Raw genomic sequence first — 13,660 nt, forward strand, 5'->3', positions numbered from 1 at the left:
AGATCCTGGATCCACTACCGATTAATCTCATAAATATATTTTTCAGTTGAAGTTCCATTTTACTCATACAAAGCTCCAAATCCCCATGCATAGACATAGTAGGGTTAAAATTATAGTCACCACTAGAGGGAGCATATAAGCTTACTGCATGTAATTTTTTTGATTTAGAAGTATTGTATGCAGCAAGTTCCCTCTAGTGGTGGCTAAAGGCCGCCACGATTTTATTATTTAAATGGAACCTGAATGCGGATACATTGATTGATTCAGCCGTGTATGTTTGATTCTGAAATGTTTCAGATGAAAACATACTTTAAAAGCCGGGGACCAAGCCACGCAGGAGGCTAGACGGACAGGCAGGTCCTCAGCATCTGCTCCCCGCCCACCTCCTTTTGAGTGACAGGTCTCTCTCCCTGCGTACATGTATAGGGAAAGACCTGTCACTCAAAGCAGGTGGGCGAGGAGAAGCTGCCTGTCCGACTTGTCTGGCTCGGTCCACAGTGGATTTTACAGTATGTTTTTCTCCGAAACATTTCAGAGTCAAAACATACCTGGCTGAAATCCTACAGCCAGTGTCTGATTCACAGGAAGCACGTAGCGTCGGCCAGGTTCCCTTTAATGGAAACCTATCAGAAGATATGTCCCTTTATTAAACACTCCGACCACCACTTGTGATCTGAAAAAATATAGACCTTTTATCTATCAGTCAATTGTAGCATCATCTAGGAAGAAAAATTCCAAGTGTCAACAACTGGATAAAATCTTCAAAACTTTATTTCAAAACTTAGAATTAAAATTCATGGTGGTAGATGAAATAACGTTCAGACACGACGCGACTGAGTACACTCAGTGATCAAGGGCAGTTCACGCCTGAAACGCGTCTGAGCGTTATTTCATCATGAATTTTAATTCTATGTTTTTAAATAAAGTTTTGAAGATTTTATCCAGTTTTCGACACTTGGAATTTTTCTTCATATTTTACCGTGGGTCAGCGGTTCACTTTGGAGCAGCACCGCTATATTGTGAATGGTCCTGATATTGAACAACACGGTCAGGCTTTAAACTTTTTTTTTCTCATTATATGTAGCATCACCTACCTTACAGTAGCCCACTTGTAAAAAAGCACTTCCTATATAAATAAAGGCTCAAGTGTCCACTAGGCGTATCTCATCTAAAGGACCGATTCATCAAAGCTTTCATACCAGAAAAGTGGCGTAAAAGTTTGGAAAAGTTGCAAAAAAATTTACACAACGCAGAGTTTCGCAAAAATTTTTGAAATTTTCAGTTTGACTCGTTTGCTTTGTCAAAATAGGCAGAGTTGGGAAGGAGCTGGGCAGGACGGGGTCACGCCGGCCTATCAAATTGATTAAAAATGCCGGCGTTTTGCACTCGAGAAATGCTACTGGAATAGAATGTTTGTGCCGCGCACAGAGGATCATGCCAATCATAAGACGCACCAAATTCATTAAGTGGTGTGTGCCTCTTAAGGAATTTGGTGCCTTGTTCTCCATCAAGACTGACATAGACTTGATTAATCAGCCCCAATGTGTCTGGGTCGATCTTCAGAATCAATCTGTAGCCTGATGTTCTCTGTCAATTGATGTAGAGCTAAAAAATGATGTTTGCTCTTGTAAGGGTAGAGTAATCAATTTTGGGTGCACAATGCACCAATCCCAAACCACTTTTAGGTCTAGAAGACGGGAGCATGTGCAAACCAAAATTGTGTACGCCGCCAACACAATGCGATACCCTCTGCACATGCGCCGACATGCAAGTGCCAGATTTCACGCAGCAGCGCCAAATTGAGGCGTAATGTTAGTCAATCAATAGAATGGCTTAGCGGAGATTGAGCCAGACTCTTACACAGTCCAGACACACCCAGTGGACACTTAAGACTTAAGAAGTTTCTTTAACTACTTTTAATAAAGTAAGTGGTGCTACAATTGACTAATGGATGTAAGTTTAGAAATATATTTTCAGTTTGGCCAATGGACGTGGTAAGTAGCCTTAAAGGGAACCTGTCCGGATGATTTTACTGCTATAAAAAGTGTCACGGCTGTATAGGTCTTAATACAACAATAAAAATGATACCTGTCTTGTAGTAATCCGATGTGCCAGTGCTGAGAAATCAAGCTTTGAAGACTAATGAAAATTAGCCAGGAAGTGCATTGAAGGCGATGTCCTCTGAGTGTATTATACGGCCCCCAGTGCACTTCCTGGCTAATTTGCATATGTCTTCAAAGCTTGATTTCTCAGTGCTGGAACATCGGATTACTACAAGACAGGTATCATTTTTATTGTTGTACTAAGACCTACACAGCCAGACCACTGGTTTCTGTTGTACAATCATACTCACAGATTTCCCCTTTACACTATGTTTATTCAGGGGATTTGTAACCTTATATTAGAAAAGTGATCTCCGGCTACTTTAAATATAAATGATTTAAAATTTAATCATTTATATTAGTAGGAAATTAATCTGTACATGATTTTGGACATATTTACGTTTTTTACATTTTCAACACTCTGGAGTGTTTAATAGACACACAGCTATGGGAGAGGAGAGGAGAGGAGGGGAGTTACTTGCACTTATTTAAGAGACCCCACTCAGTGTGGAGACTTATTTTCTTTGCAATGCTTTATGGGAAAAAAAATATGCAAAGTAGCTCATACCAGCCAACCCAGAGGTCCATTTGTAGACACGCATCCATCACTTTTTTTTTCTCATTTGTTATGAAATCCCTTAGTCAGACGGTTGATGAAACATTCTTGAAGGAGTTGTCCAGCGCTGTCCAGAGTCACTCACTTAGGACAATGGTGATGATTTTATACGTGTACAATTTAACGAACAGGACACGTGCGGATGGTGCATGTATCTCAGTAGGTGTGCACGGTCGTAATGTCAAGTGGCTCGTTTTGCTTTTATTTTATTTCCACTGCTCCCCTGATTATACGGTTTTCTTTTTATACGGTTTCGGAGATATAGGCCTTTTTATTTATTTGATGCCAATTTGTATGGCTTTTATCAAGAGGGTGTGCTTCTCAGATCCTCTGGGGCGTGTCTTTAGGTTGCGCTGCATAATTACCCTGTAAGCACTGCCCCCTCGGTACCAAAGACCATAACATTTAACACTAAATAGAAAACGCCCATATCTCAAGAACCGTATGGAGGATTAAAAAAAAAAAAAGGGAATACTCAGGAAAGAAGGGAATAGAAAGAGAAATAACTGGCCACTTTTGACCTAGAGATATGTCCTCTGTCCTCTTTAAGGGTATATCTACAAAAGAAAAATCATCTCGCTCAACATGAAAAATATTTCTTGCACTTAATGACACAGTGTCTGGTCAAGCACTCACACCACAGTGACATTTGAAGTTTTTTTTGCTTTATAAATATATATATATATATATATATATATATATATATATATATATATATATAAATGTGTTGGAATACACAATAGCAATGCTATGGCTTTCTTGACAAGGACAAGGGAATGCAACCAATTATAAATGAAAAGGGCTTATAAAAATACAATAATAGACCTAGTTATATGATGTCACCTGAGATCAGTTTTTTTCTGAACGTGAACTCCATTGGTACGTTCATAGATTTTTTTTTTATTATTTTTAGTCTAGTCTACTCACAGTCTTCCTTCATCTTCCTTATGAAAAAATAATCTTAGTTAAAAGCTTCATAAATATGAAGTTGATAAAATATTCCATTCAAGAACTATAGCTGTGTGCTCCAAGCATAGCTTGTATGGAAAGGCTCAATGTCCTCTTCTCGTCCCGGCTGATCCTGGTCTGCAAAGTCATCACCATATGAATCCACGGCAAGGCAAATCCACGGAGCAGCTCTTAAATCTCATCTAGCGATCCACAATTTAAGATGGTTCCTAAATGATGCCCTTCTGTATACACTTTGGCTTTCGGAAACTTAGCCAACAAGTCAAAAGGATGAATAGTAAGAAAACTGAGAAAAAGACCATGAGTCCAACATAACCACCGTGAGACAGCGGAGGAGAAAGAGGAAGCTCTGATGGGATCATATTGGTCAAATTGAGCATATATCCAAGTGTCCATCCAGCGTCACTGCCGTGGATCTGCAGAAGTGGAAGAGAAAGAAATCTGTAGAAAAGTAGATTGACAGATTGGTAGGCTGATAGATAGATAGAGAGATAGATAGAGAGATAGATAGACAGATGAATAGATAAATGAATAGATAGATAGATGAATAGATAGATAGATAGATAGATAGATAGATAGACAGATAGATAGATAGACAGATAGATAGATAGATAGATAGATAGATAGATAGACAGATAGATAGATAGATAGATAGATGAATAGATAGATAGATGAATAGATAGATAGATAGATAGATAGATAGATGAATAGATAGATAGATAGATGGATAGATAGATGAATAGATAGATAGATGAATAGATAGATAGATAGATGAATAGATAGATAGATAGATAGATGAATAGATAGATAGATGAATAGATAGATAGATGAATAGATAGATAGATAGATAGATAGATTAGATAGATAGATAGATGGATATATACAGAGATAGATAGATAGATAGATAGATAGATAGATAGATAGATAGATAGATAGATAGATAGATAGATAGATAGATATGAGATAGATAGATAGATATGAGATAGAGGGATCCAAAAATGTAGGCAGCACATCAAAAGTTATACTATGCAAAACAAGTGCAAAAGTTTATTGGTTCATGTGAAAAAGGCAATGTTTCGGCTCAAAAACAAAGAGCCTTTAGCTAGTGCCGAAACATTGCCTTTTTCACATGAACCAATAAACTTTTGCACTTGTTTTGCATAGTATAACTTTTGATGTGCTGCCTACATTTTTGGACTGAATATAAATAGATAAATACGTAGATATAAGACACATTAATAGATAGAAATATAAGAAGAGTGATAAATAATAAAACTGATAAAAAGGCTCAATGTATGTAGAGCCAAAATATCACATCTATGGGCTAAATAAACATCCACACTTTTTTCACTGGACCTGATAGTCTTGACAGCCTTTTTTTGGACTATATTGGATAAGATCGAGTTATAGATAAATAGATAGATAGATAGATAATAGATAGATAGATAAATAGATAGAGGGATAGATAGATAAATAGATAGATAATAGATAGATGCTATTTAAAGCCGAAATGTTGCATGGGCTGATTGAACTGCATTTTCTCACCATCTGACTTTGAAGGGCTGCCCCCATTTTTTAGATTTGTGTACAAGAGGTTTTGGTGATGAATTTGGGGGATTTGCACCCATTTTTGCATGAAAAGTGCTGCTTTTATTTTTGTATCTAAATAGATAAAGCACGAAAGATGAAGCAGCACAAGCATATCAATGTAGCAGGGGGTGCCAACCCACAGGTTGTAATTAGTGTTGAGCGCAAGTGCTCTCTGCTCGAGTTTGCATCGGGTGCTCGGGTATGCATCATGTATCTCAGGTGCTAGAGTGACATGTTCGAGTCTCCTCCCCGCATGTTTTGCAGCTGTAAGACATCCAAAAAACATGTGGGGATTGCCTGTGTATGAGCACGAAACATGCGGCCGCGGGGACTTGAACATGTCAGCCGAGCACCTGCGATACTCGGTGCAAACTCGAGCAGAGAGCACTTGTGCTCAACACTAGTTGTGATCCAACAACCAGTATAAATAGGCAGTACTGGAAAAGTTGTATTATGCAAAAAAGCTTATTGGCCCATGTGAAAAAGGCAAAGTTTTGGCTCAAGCTGAAACGCTGCTCAACATAGAGAGATAGAAACATAGATAGATAGATAGATAGATAGATAGATAGATAGATAGATAATAGATAGATGGATACAGATAAAATTCTTGCTCGAGTTATTTATCCATCTAGCAGCATAAAATACCATTACCTTGCCTAAAATTGTGATATCCTCCCAGCTGCTCGAGTTAAAGCCATAACCAAATTCAAGAAGTGTTAGTATATAGACTCCAGAAAAACAATATTCACTTAGATATTTTTCCTTGACTTTTCCCGACTCGTTCTTTACCTTAATGAATATAAAATGAAATTTTTTTTTAGAAAAGATACGGTAATTAAGACCATGTTCCCACCATCCTATTAAGAAGAAGTAGTAGTAAGAGACTTGCCTCACTCCAAGGCTTAGAGCAGTGTCTTTCCACCGTCTCCTTCACCGCGTCCAGAGAAACTTTTTTCTTGCTCAGCTTTAAAAAGTCCATAACAAAGTAGAAAGCGGAGAAAGCCTGTAGGAAGAGGACATGGAGATTATAGGGAGCCCTACATGTAACACGCAGATATATTATGTCCCTGGTCAATGATAATGTCACTCGTCAAATGGGGCTTGTGCCACCGACAGTAATGGACAATTAACATTGGTACTTGATACTATCACACCTGATGACTAGGGGTTACAGTCTATCAAATTAGGTCATCAGGGATTGGTTATTATAACACTAGCTCACCAGGGATTGGATCATATCAAATGGAGGCACCAGGGATTGGCTAGTATAACACTAGCTCACCAGGGATTGGATCATATCACACGGAGTCACCAGGGATTGGTTATTATTACACTAGCTCACGAGGGATTGGATCATATCACATGGAGTCACCAGGGATTGGTTATTATAACACTAGCTCACGAGGGATTGGATCATATCACATGGAGTCACCAGGGATTGGTAGTATAACACTAGCTCACCAGGGATTGGAACATATCACACGGAGTCACCAGGGATTGGTTATTATTACACTAGCTCACGAGGGATTGGATCATATCACAAGGCGTCACCAGGGATTGGTTATTATAACACTAGCTCACCAGGGATTGGATCATATCACACGGAGTCACCAGGGATTGGTTATTATAACACTAGCTCACCAGGGATTGGATCATATCACATGGAGTCACCAGGGATTGGCTAGTATAACACTAGCTCACCAGGGATTAGATCATATCACATGGAGTCACCAGGAATTGGCTAGTATAACACTAGCTCACCAGGGATTGGATCATATCACATGGAGTCACCAGGGATTGGCTAGTATAACACTAGCTCACCGGGGATTGGATCATATCACACGGAGTCACCAGGGATTGATTATTATAACACTAGCTCACGAGGGATTGGATCATATCACATGGAGTCACCAGGGATTGGTTATTATAACACTAGCTCACCAGGGATTGGATCATATCACATGGAGTCACCAGGGATTGGTTATTATAACACTAGCTCACCAGGGATTAGATTATATCACACTGGATAGAATTTGGATGTTATAACACTAGGTCATTTCAGTCTATTGCTATTACACTGGATCACCAGGGATTAGATTCAAGCTCAATGGGTCACTCAGTAACACTCTAGGTTACTAGGGATTGAATAGATAAAGCATCAGGACACTAGGGCACCAGAGACTGGATGCCATCATACTCGATGTCCTGCAACAAAATTCAAGTCCATTGGGTCACCAGGGATTAGTTTCTATCACATTGGGTCACTAAGGACTGGATGTCATAAAACTGGGTCACCTGGGACTAGATTCAAGTCCTTTGGACTCAATCACATTGGTTTTCCAATGAATTAATGCCATCATCGCACTGAGTACATATGGTCCATATTCTTGTCCACTGAGACACCAGGGATGAGATTTTATCATCCTGGGTTACTTGGGAATTAATGTTTTGACACTAAGATACCAGAGACTTGACGCTATCTCTCCTGATGACCAGGGCCTGGTTTCTTGTATTTTTTGGTCACCAGGGCTTAGAGTTTATCACACTGGGCACTTGATGTTATAACATCTACAAGGCATCACAGTAAAGCCCGCAGCCGCATCTGGGGTCCTGTTTGGCTCATGCAATCTTCTGTTTTGTGAAAAATATTGGCGTCCCCTTTTTTTTTTTGCAATTTGTGCAAATCCAATTACAAACTATTCTAATTCGTAGGATCCAGCAAATTTCCTAAAATTCAATTAACATCAAATCGATTCGTTCATCTTTAATAGATCGTGATGTTGAAAATGAAAAAATATCCAAAAATTAAGAAATAAATAAAAATAAAAGCCATTTAACCCGACTTCTACAATAGGTCATTTTCTAATAATATATTCTCTTTAAATTGCTAAACATCACTGAGCCAAAGAGCGCTACTTACAGGACACATCGAGAAGCTCTAAGCCTACCAGGACATAAAGTGAATCTTACCCCAAATTCCCCTTGTAAAACTGGTTGGAAAATGCCATTGAAAGAACATCTTGAGTAGCTACAATGGGAGACATTGAAGATTTCCTGGACTTTCTGCTTGCATAGATTATAATCCCCCGTCCCTAAAATTCGGATGCTGGGTGGTGCCGACAGCGTCCTCCGATCAGATACGCAGGGACTATTGTAGAGATCAGTTGTGTTGAGATTTCTTGTATATCCTGAGTTAAAGCAGGGATCCAACAGGGAGACATTATGGAGATTCTGTAATAGAGATGAATGGAGGTAGGGTCAGAGACACATGGTCCAAAATCAGAAATATTTTCTGCAGCGTGAATAAGCGCCTATTTACACAGTGCGATACAATGTGGAGGCCTTGTATCAGGCTCTAAAAACGATTGCAAAATACAATAAGAATTAACTACTGTATTACAATGTAAGACAAATAAATACATGGTGAAAAAGAAAACTTAATAAAATGTGTCTAAAAAAAAATCCAAAAGGAAATAAAAATGCCCTTTTTTTTCCCTTTTCAAAATGTTTTATTCTGTAACAATAAAAATATATATAATAAAAATAATCTGTACATATACAACCTATGTACAGTGCCTTTAAAAAGAATTCATACCCCGTGAACTTTTACACATTTTTTCATGTTACACTCACAAACTTAAAGGTATTTTATTGGGATTTTATGTGATATACCAAAACAATGTAGCAAGAATTTGTGAAGTGTTACAGTGTTTTCTAATTATTATAAAATTCTAAATCTGAAAATTGTGATATGCATTTGTATTCAGCCCCTATAGTCTGATACCCCTAAATAAAATCCTGAGTGACCAATTGAATCCAGAAGTCACATAATTAGTTCATTGAGTCCACCTGGGTGTAATTTATTCTCTTTTATAATTACAGCTGTTCTGTGAAAGCCTCAGAAGTTTGTTTGAGAACATTAGGGATCAAACAGCATCATGAAAACCAATGAACACATCAGACATGTCAGGGATAAAGTTGTAAAAAAGAGTAAAGCAGGGTTAGGTTATAAAAAATAGCCCAAGCTCTGAATATCTCACGGAGCACTGTTCAATCCATCATCCAAAAATGTAAGGAGTATGGAACAACTGCAACCCTACCAAGACATGGCCGTCCACCTAAACTAAATCCCAAACAAGGAGAACACTAATTAAATAAGGAGCCAAGAGGTCAATGGTCACTCTGGAGGAGCTGCAGAGATCCACAACTCAGGTGGGAAAGTCAGTCCACAGGACAATTATTAGTTGTATACTCTACAAGTCTGCCCTTTATGGGAAAAAAGTGTCAAGATGAAAGCAATTTTTGCAAGCAAGCCATAAGAAGTCCCATTTGCAATTTGCAAAAAAAACATGTAGGGGACTCAGCGAGCATGTGGAATCGATCGTAGAAAACCAGGAACAGGTAAATGTATGAAATGGTGGACACATTTGCACAGTTGGCATTCAGCTATAAGGTGAGACATGTGTAGCACCCTGAGGATTCGGCTGCTACAGGGGTATTGCACCTCAAGCCAGAGGTGTGGTATTCCACTCCCGGGTAAGGATGGAGTGTGGAACTGAGCTCAGTAGGCTGCATGCACTACATACATCCCATTTCCGGGGGACAGATCAATGGTACTCCCACTAGAGAAATGTGCAGGTACGACAGTGTCTGTCCCTGGCTGGAGTGGGAGGGGGGTGGAACATCCCAGTAGTGTAGGGGCAGATAGGGGGAGTAGTCTGGGTAAAGCTAGGAGCCCATTGGGTGCTGGTCACCTGGGTTCACACATAGAGGGAGTATATAAGGTGGGAACCATCTTAGATCAGGGTCAGTCAGTCTGTCAGTCTTTTGCCAGAGTAGAGTCAGAGGAAGAGAGCAGAGGAGAAGAGCAGCTCCAAGGCCCAAAGAGAGAGAGGAGAAAGAAGGACCCAGAGGGGGAGAAGAGAGAACTCCAAGAACCCAAGATTAGATCAGAGGGTGAAGAGTTGGCACAAGGGTACCGGATCCCAAGCTGGTGGAGGGCACTAATCCTTAGCCAGAGACCGGAGGTCGTGGGCAGGATCTGCCACGACCACCCACTAAATCCACCCGGAAGGCAAACCAAGAATAGGGTCAGGGAACCCAGAGACAAGGGTTTACCAACAAGAGGCCCGAGGGAGCCGGACTTAGGTGGATCCCTGGTGGGGAAGGCCAGAGAGAAGGACAAGTCAGAAAGGGAGCTCAGGATCACGCTCGAGAATTACTTGGGAGTTGGCCGAGTCCAGGACCTGGTAGACGCAGCACGGCTCGGGCGGTCACTCAAGGCCGGAGTGACCAGCATAACAGCAGTAAGTAAAGACCCTGAACTGCACAGCCCGACTCTGAGTCTCATTACCATCCTCACTGCACCTCCACAACCACCATCCTCTACACCTGACCCCCTGAGGCTATACCCCTCCCGTTGGGGGTTATACTACCTGAGCTGCACACACATCACCAGCCTCAGCGGACCCTGCTGCAGCGGCGGCCGTATTGACCGCAATTCAACGGGTGGCGTAGTCGACACAAAAGAACATCCAGTAACATCTGTAGGACTGCCACACACTGAGCTTGACACCCTGGGCACGGACCGGGTCACCGCCACTCGGAGACTACAACCCCCATCTGATCCGGATCCGGGTATCCCCCAAACAACACTGGCCCAGGGGGCGCGTCAACTTTGGCGTAGTCGGCAGGATAACGTGCCCGCAACAACCGGGTACTGCGTGCCTGAAGAAAAGTTCACCGATACCTTAAAAAGAAGTCTCCCGCCGGTTCCGGAGGGTCCCCGCCAACGGACCCCATCACAGGTCGTTTCCCGCCGGTTGTCCGCCATTTGCAGCTTTTTCCCGCCATCCATGGAGTTTCCCGCCACTGGGAGACGATTCCCGCCATTTCCAAAGATTTCCCGCCTTGGAAGAGCGGACGCCATTATGGGCGTGCCAGAGGGTGGCAAGAGGCCACCTCCCATCGTGGGCCAGGTCGAAGAATGGCGCCAAAAGCGGAAACCGCGCCCACCAACAGAGACTGTGATGCTGGAAGTGTCCATCAGCGTAAGAGAACTGCCCCTGGAACTGACAATCACAAAGTTGCCCCGGGACCACCCTAAATGTGGGCGGAGACAGAACAAGAGAGCAAAGATGGGTGTCGCCTGGAGCAGTCTGGAGAGAGCGCACCCGGAGACAAGAAGTCTGGAGAGGAGTCCAGAGAAAGCCTACCCGGAGATGAAGGGAGAGTCAGGCAGCACCGACCCAGTGGTCAGGAGCCTGCTGCAAGCAACGACCCCACTAGGCTTAGTGGAGATCCTGGCACAGCTCCCCCGAGACCGGGAGTGTGCACAGACTGCGCTGGAGAGCCTCGCACGGAGGATGGCCCGGGTACAGCGAGAGACGTTGGCGGAGTGGAGCCGAGAGATGGCCCAGCAGACCGAAACCCGTCAGCGGAGCACGCCACCCGAGACGAGGAGACAGACCGCCTCTGAGGATGGTGCAGGAGGACTGAAGGCCGGAGACGGCGCCGAGAAGGGAGCTGAACGGATGGAGGCAGGTAAAGGGGACGTCTCTACCCCGAGCCGGGAAACCGCGTGCCTGCCCCAGCTCCTCGTCGCAGAGCCCGAAGTACCCCCTGCCGTGCCCGTCGCTGCATCGTCACCGCCGCCGACTAGGCCTCAACCGGAAACCGCGGCCGCGACCCCTGTGACGTCACGCGCCTCAACCCTGAGCGCGGCGAAGCAGGAAATACCATTGGCCTGGTCGCAAGGTCTAGTACCCCCGGGCGCCGCAATTCCAACAGCGCCCCCTACCTCCGCGGAGCCACCGGCCTGGTCGCAGGGCCGAGTAACCCAGGGCGCCGCCGTTCTTACGGTGCCCTTTGCCTTTAAGGTGCCCCAAGCCTGGTCGCAAGGCCTGGTCAACCCGGGCGCCGCTACCATCAACGCGCCCTCAACATCTAGAGTGCCGCACCTGGGTGAAGATCTATTCGCCCAGCATACGTGCCCGGATGGGCAGCCCTTTGTATGGCCCCAGGAGTACTACCAACTGGAACTCCAAAGAGCAAGGCCCCTGTGCGAGCCCCTGATTCCGGCTCCGAAGCCCGTCAGGAGAACCCCGCTCCCGCTAGAGGAAGCACAATTCGAGTGGGACCCCACCGGAGGAGACCTCATGGGGTTCACTCAAGAAACGCGGGCAGCTGCAGCAGAGCGAGTGGAGTGCTGCCGCCAGCAGTTGGCAGCCTTTGAGCAAGAGCGGAAAGAGAGGCGGATCCGAGAGCAGCGGCTGCAAGAACAGAGCGCAGGGCAGAAGAGCCGGACCAGGAGGAACCCCCGTGCAGCTCATGGTCCCGTACCACCGGGACTGTGATTAAATTCAACCTGCAGCATGGGTGGGGCTTCATAAAAGACCATCATACCCCCGGCGACGTCTTTGTAACCCGCAGAGACGTAGAAAGCCATCTGCCGGAGGGACACAGAGGTCGTGACCTGTACGTAGGGGACGAGGTCACGTTCACCCGGCACAAGTGTGCCAAAGGACCCTACGCCCTCCATGTGCATCGCCTGACGGAGGAGGAGCTGCGGAGTGAGGAGGAGCAAGAGGGCCCGGACGGGTCTGAAACTGGAACCAACCAACAAGAAAGAGCAGGAGGACGCCGTCGCTGAAGTACGGTAGAGAGAGACTGTATAAAGTTGCCCGTCGGGGTACCAAGAACTGTTACTTATTTAAAATATGTTCCCCGTTGGGACAAAGTGTGAACTGATGCCCGTGTGTCCCTAGTTTCTAATACCTGGCTGAGGACTGGGAGCGGCCATATTCCCCTTGTACATAGTTGCGCTTCTTAAAGCGCCCCCTACTGGTTTTATAGGAAACCATTTTCTTTAAGAGACTGTCGCACTTTACCCGGTCACAAGTTGCACCGTGGCCGGAGGAACAAGAATGTTTATAATGAAAAGTTTTTATATGAAGAGTTTATTGCTGCTGATGATATATATGATGTTTTATATGTTTATATGTTGATGTTTATGAAAAATAATTGTATGTTTTGGATGTTTTTATCTTTAACAGCCCGAGGACGTGCTGTGATTTACCAGGGGGGAATGTAGCACCCTGAGGATTCGGCTGCTACAGGGGTATTGCACCTCAAGCCAGAGGTGTGGTATTCCACTCCCGGGTAAGGATGGAGTGTGGAACTGAGCTCAGTAGGCTGCATGCACTACATACATCCCATTTCCGGGGGACAGATCAATGGTACTCCCACTAGAGAAATGTGCAGGTACGACAGTGTCTGTCCCTGGCTGGAGTGGGAGGGGGGTGGAACATCCCAGTAGTGTAGGGGCAGATAGGGGGAGTAGTCTGGGTAAAGCTAGGAGCCCATTGGGTGCTGGTCACCTGGG

At 44.0% G+C, this 13,660-nt stretch overlaps 1 protein-coding gene across 3 annotated transcripts in view; it reads right to left on the bottom strand.

The window, feature by feature from the left end:
• Positions 1 to 2,268: 2,268 nt before the first annotated feature.
• Positions 2,269 to 13,660, bottom strand: part of ENTPD1 (ectonucleoside triphosphate diphosphohydrolase 1) — a 114,029-nt gene continuing 102,637 nt past the window's right edge. For 2 of the 3 annotated variants that reach the window (XM_073685031.1, XM_073685030.1), the window contains exons 7-10: positions 8,248 to 8,508; positions 6,167 to 6,280; positions 5,929 to 6,066; positions 2,269 to 4,103 (exon numbers count right to left, since the gene is read on the bottom strand). In XM_073685031.1, the coding sequence (XP_073541132.1) occupies positions 3,897 to 4,103; positions 5,929 to 6,066; positions 6,167 to 6,280; positions 8,248 to 8,508 (720 nt within the window). In that variant the 3' untranslated portion in view covers positions 2,269 to 3,896. Of the gene's footprint in view, positions 4,129 to 5,928; positions 6,067 to 6,166; positions 6,281 to 8,247; positions 8,509 to 13,660 lie in introns of all 3 variants that reach the window. The other variant, XM_073685032.1, reaches the window with a different exon arrangement.

This window comes from Phyllobates terribilis, unplaced genomic scaffold (assembly GCF_046119375.1).
Source record: "Phyllobates terribilis strain yellow unplaced genomic scaffold, ASM4611937v1 Scaffold_5__5_contigs__length_657084704, whole genome shotgun sequence".
NCBI classification, from domain to species: Eukaryota; Metazoa; Chordata; class Amphibia; order Anura; family Dendrobatidae; genus Phyllobates; species Phyllobates terribilis.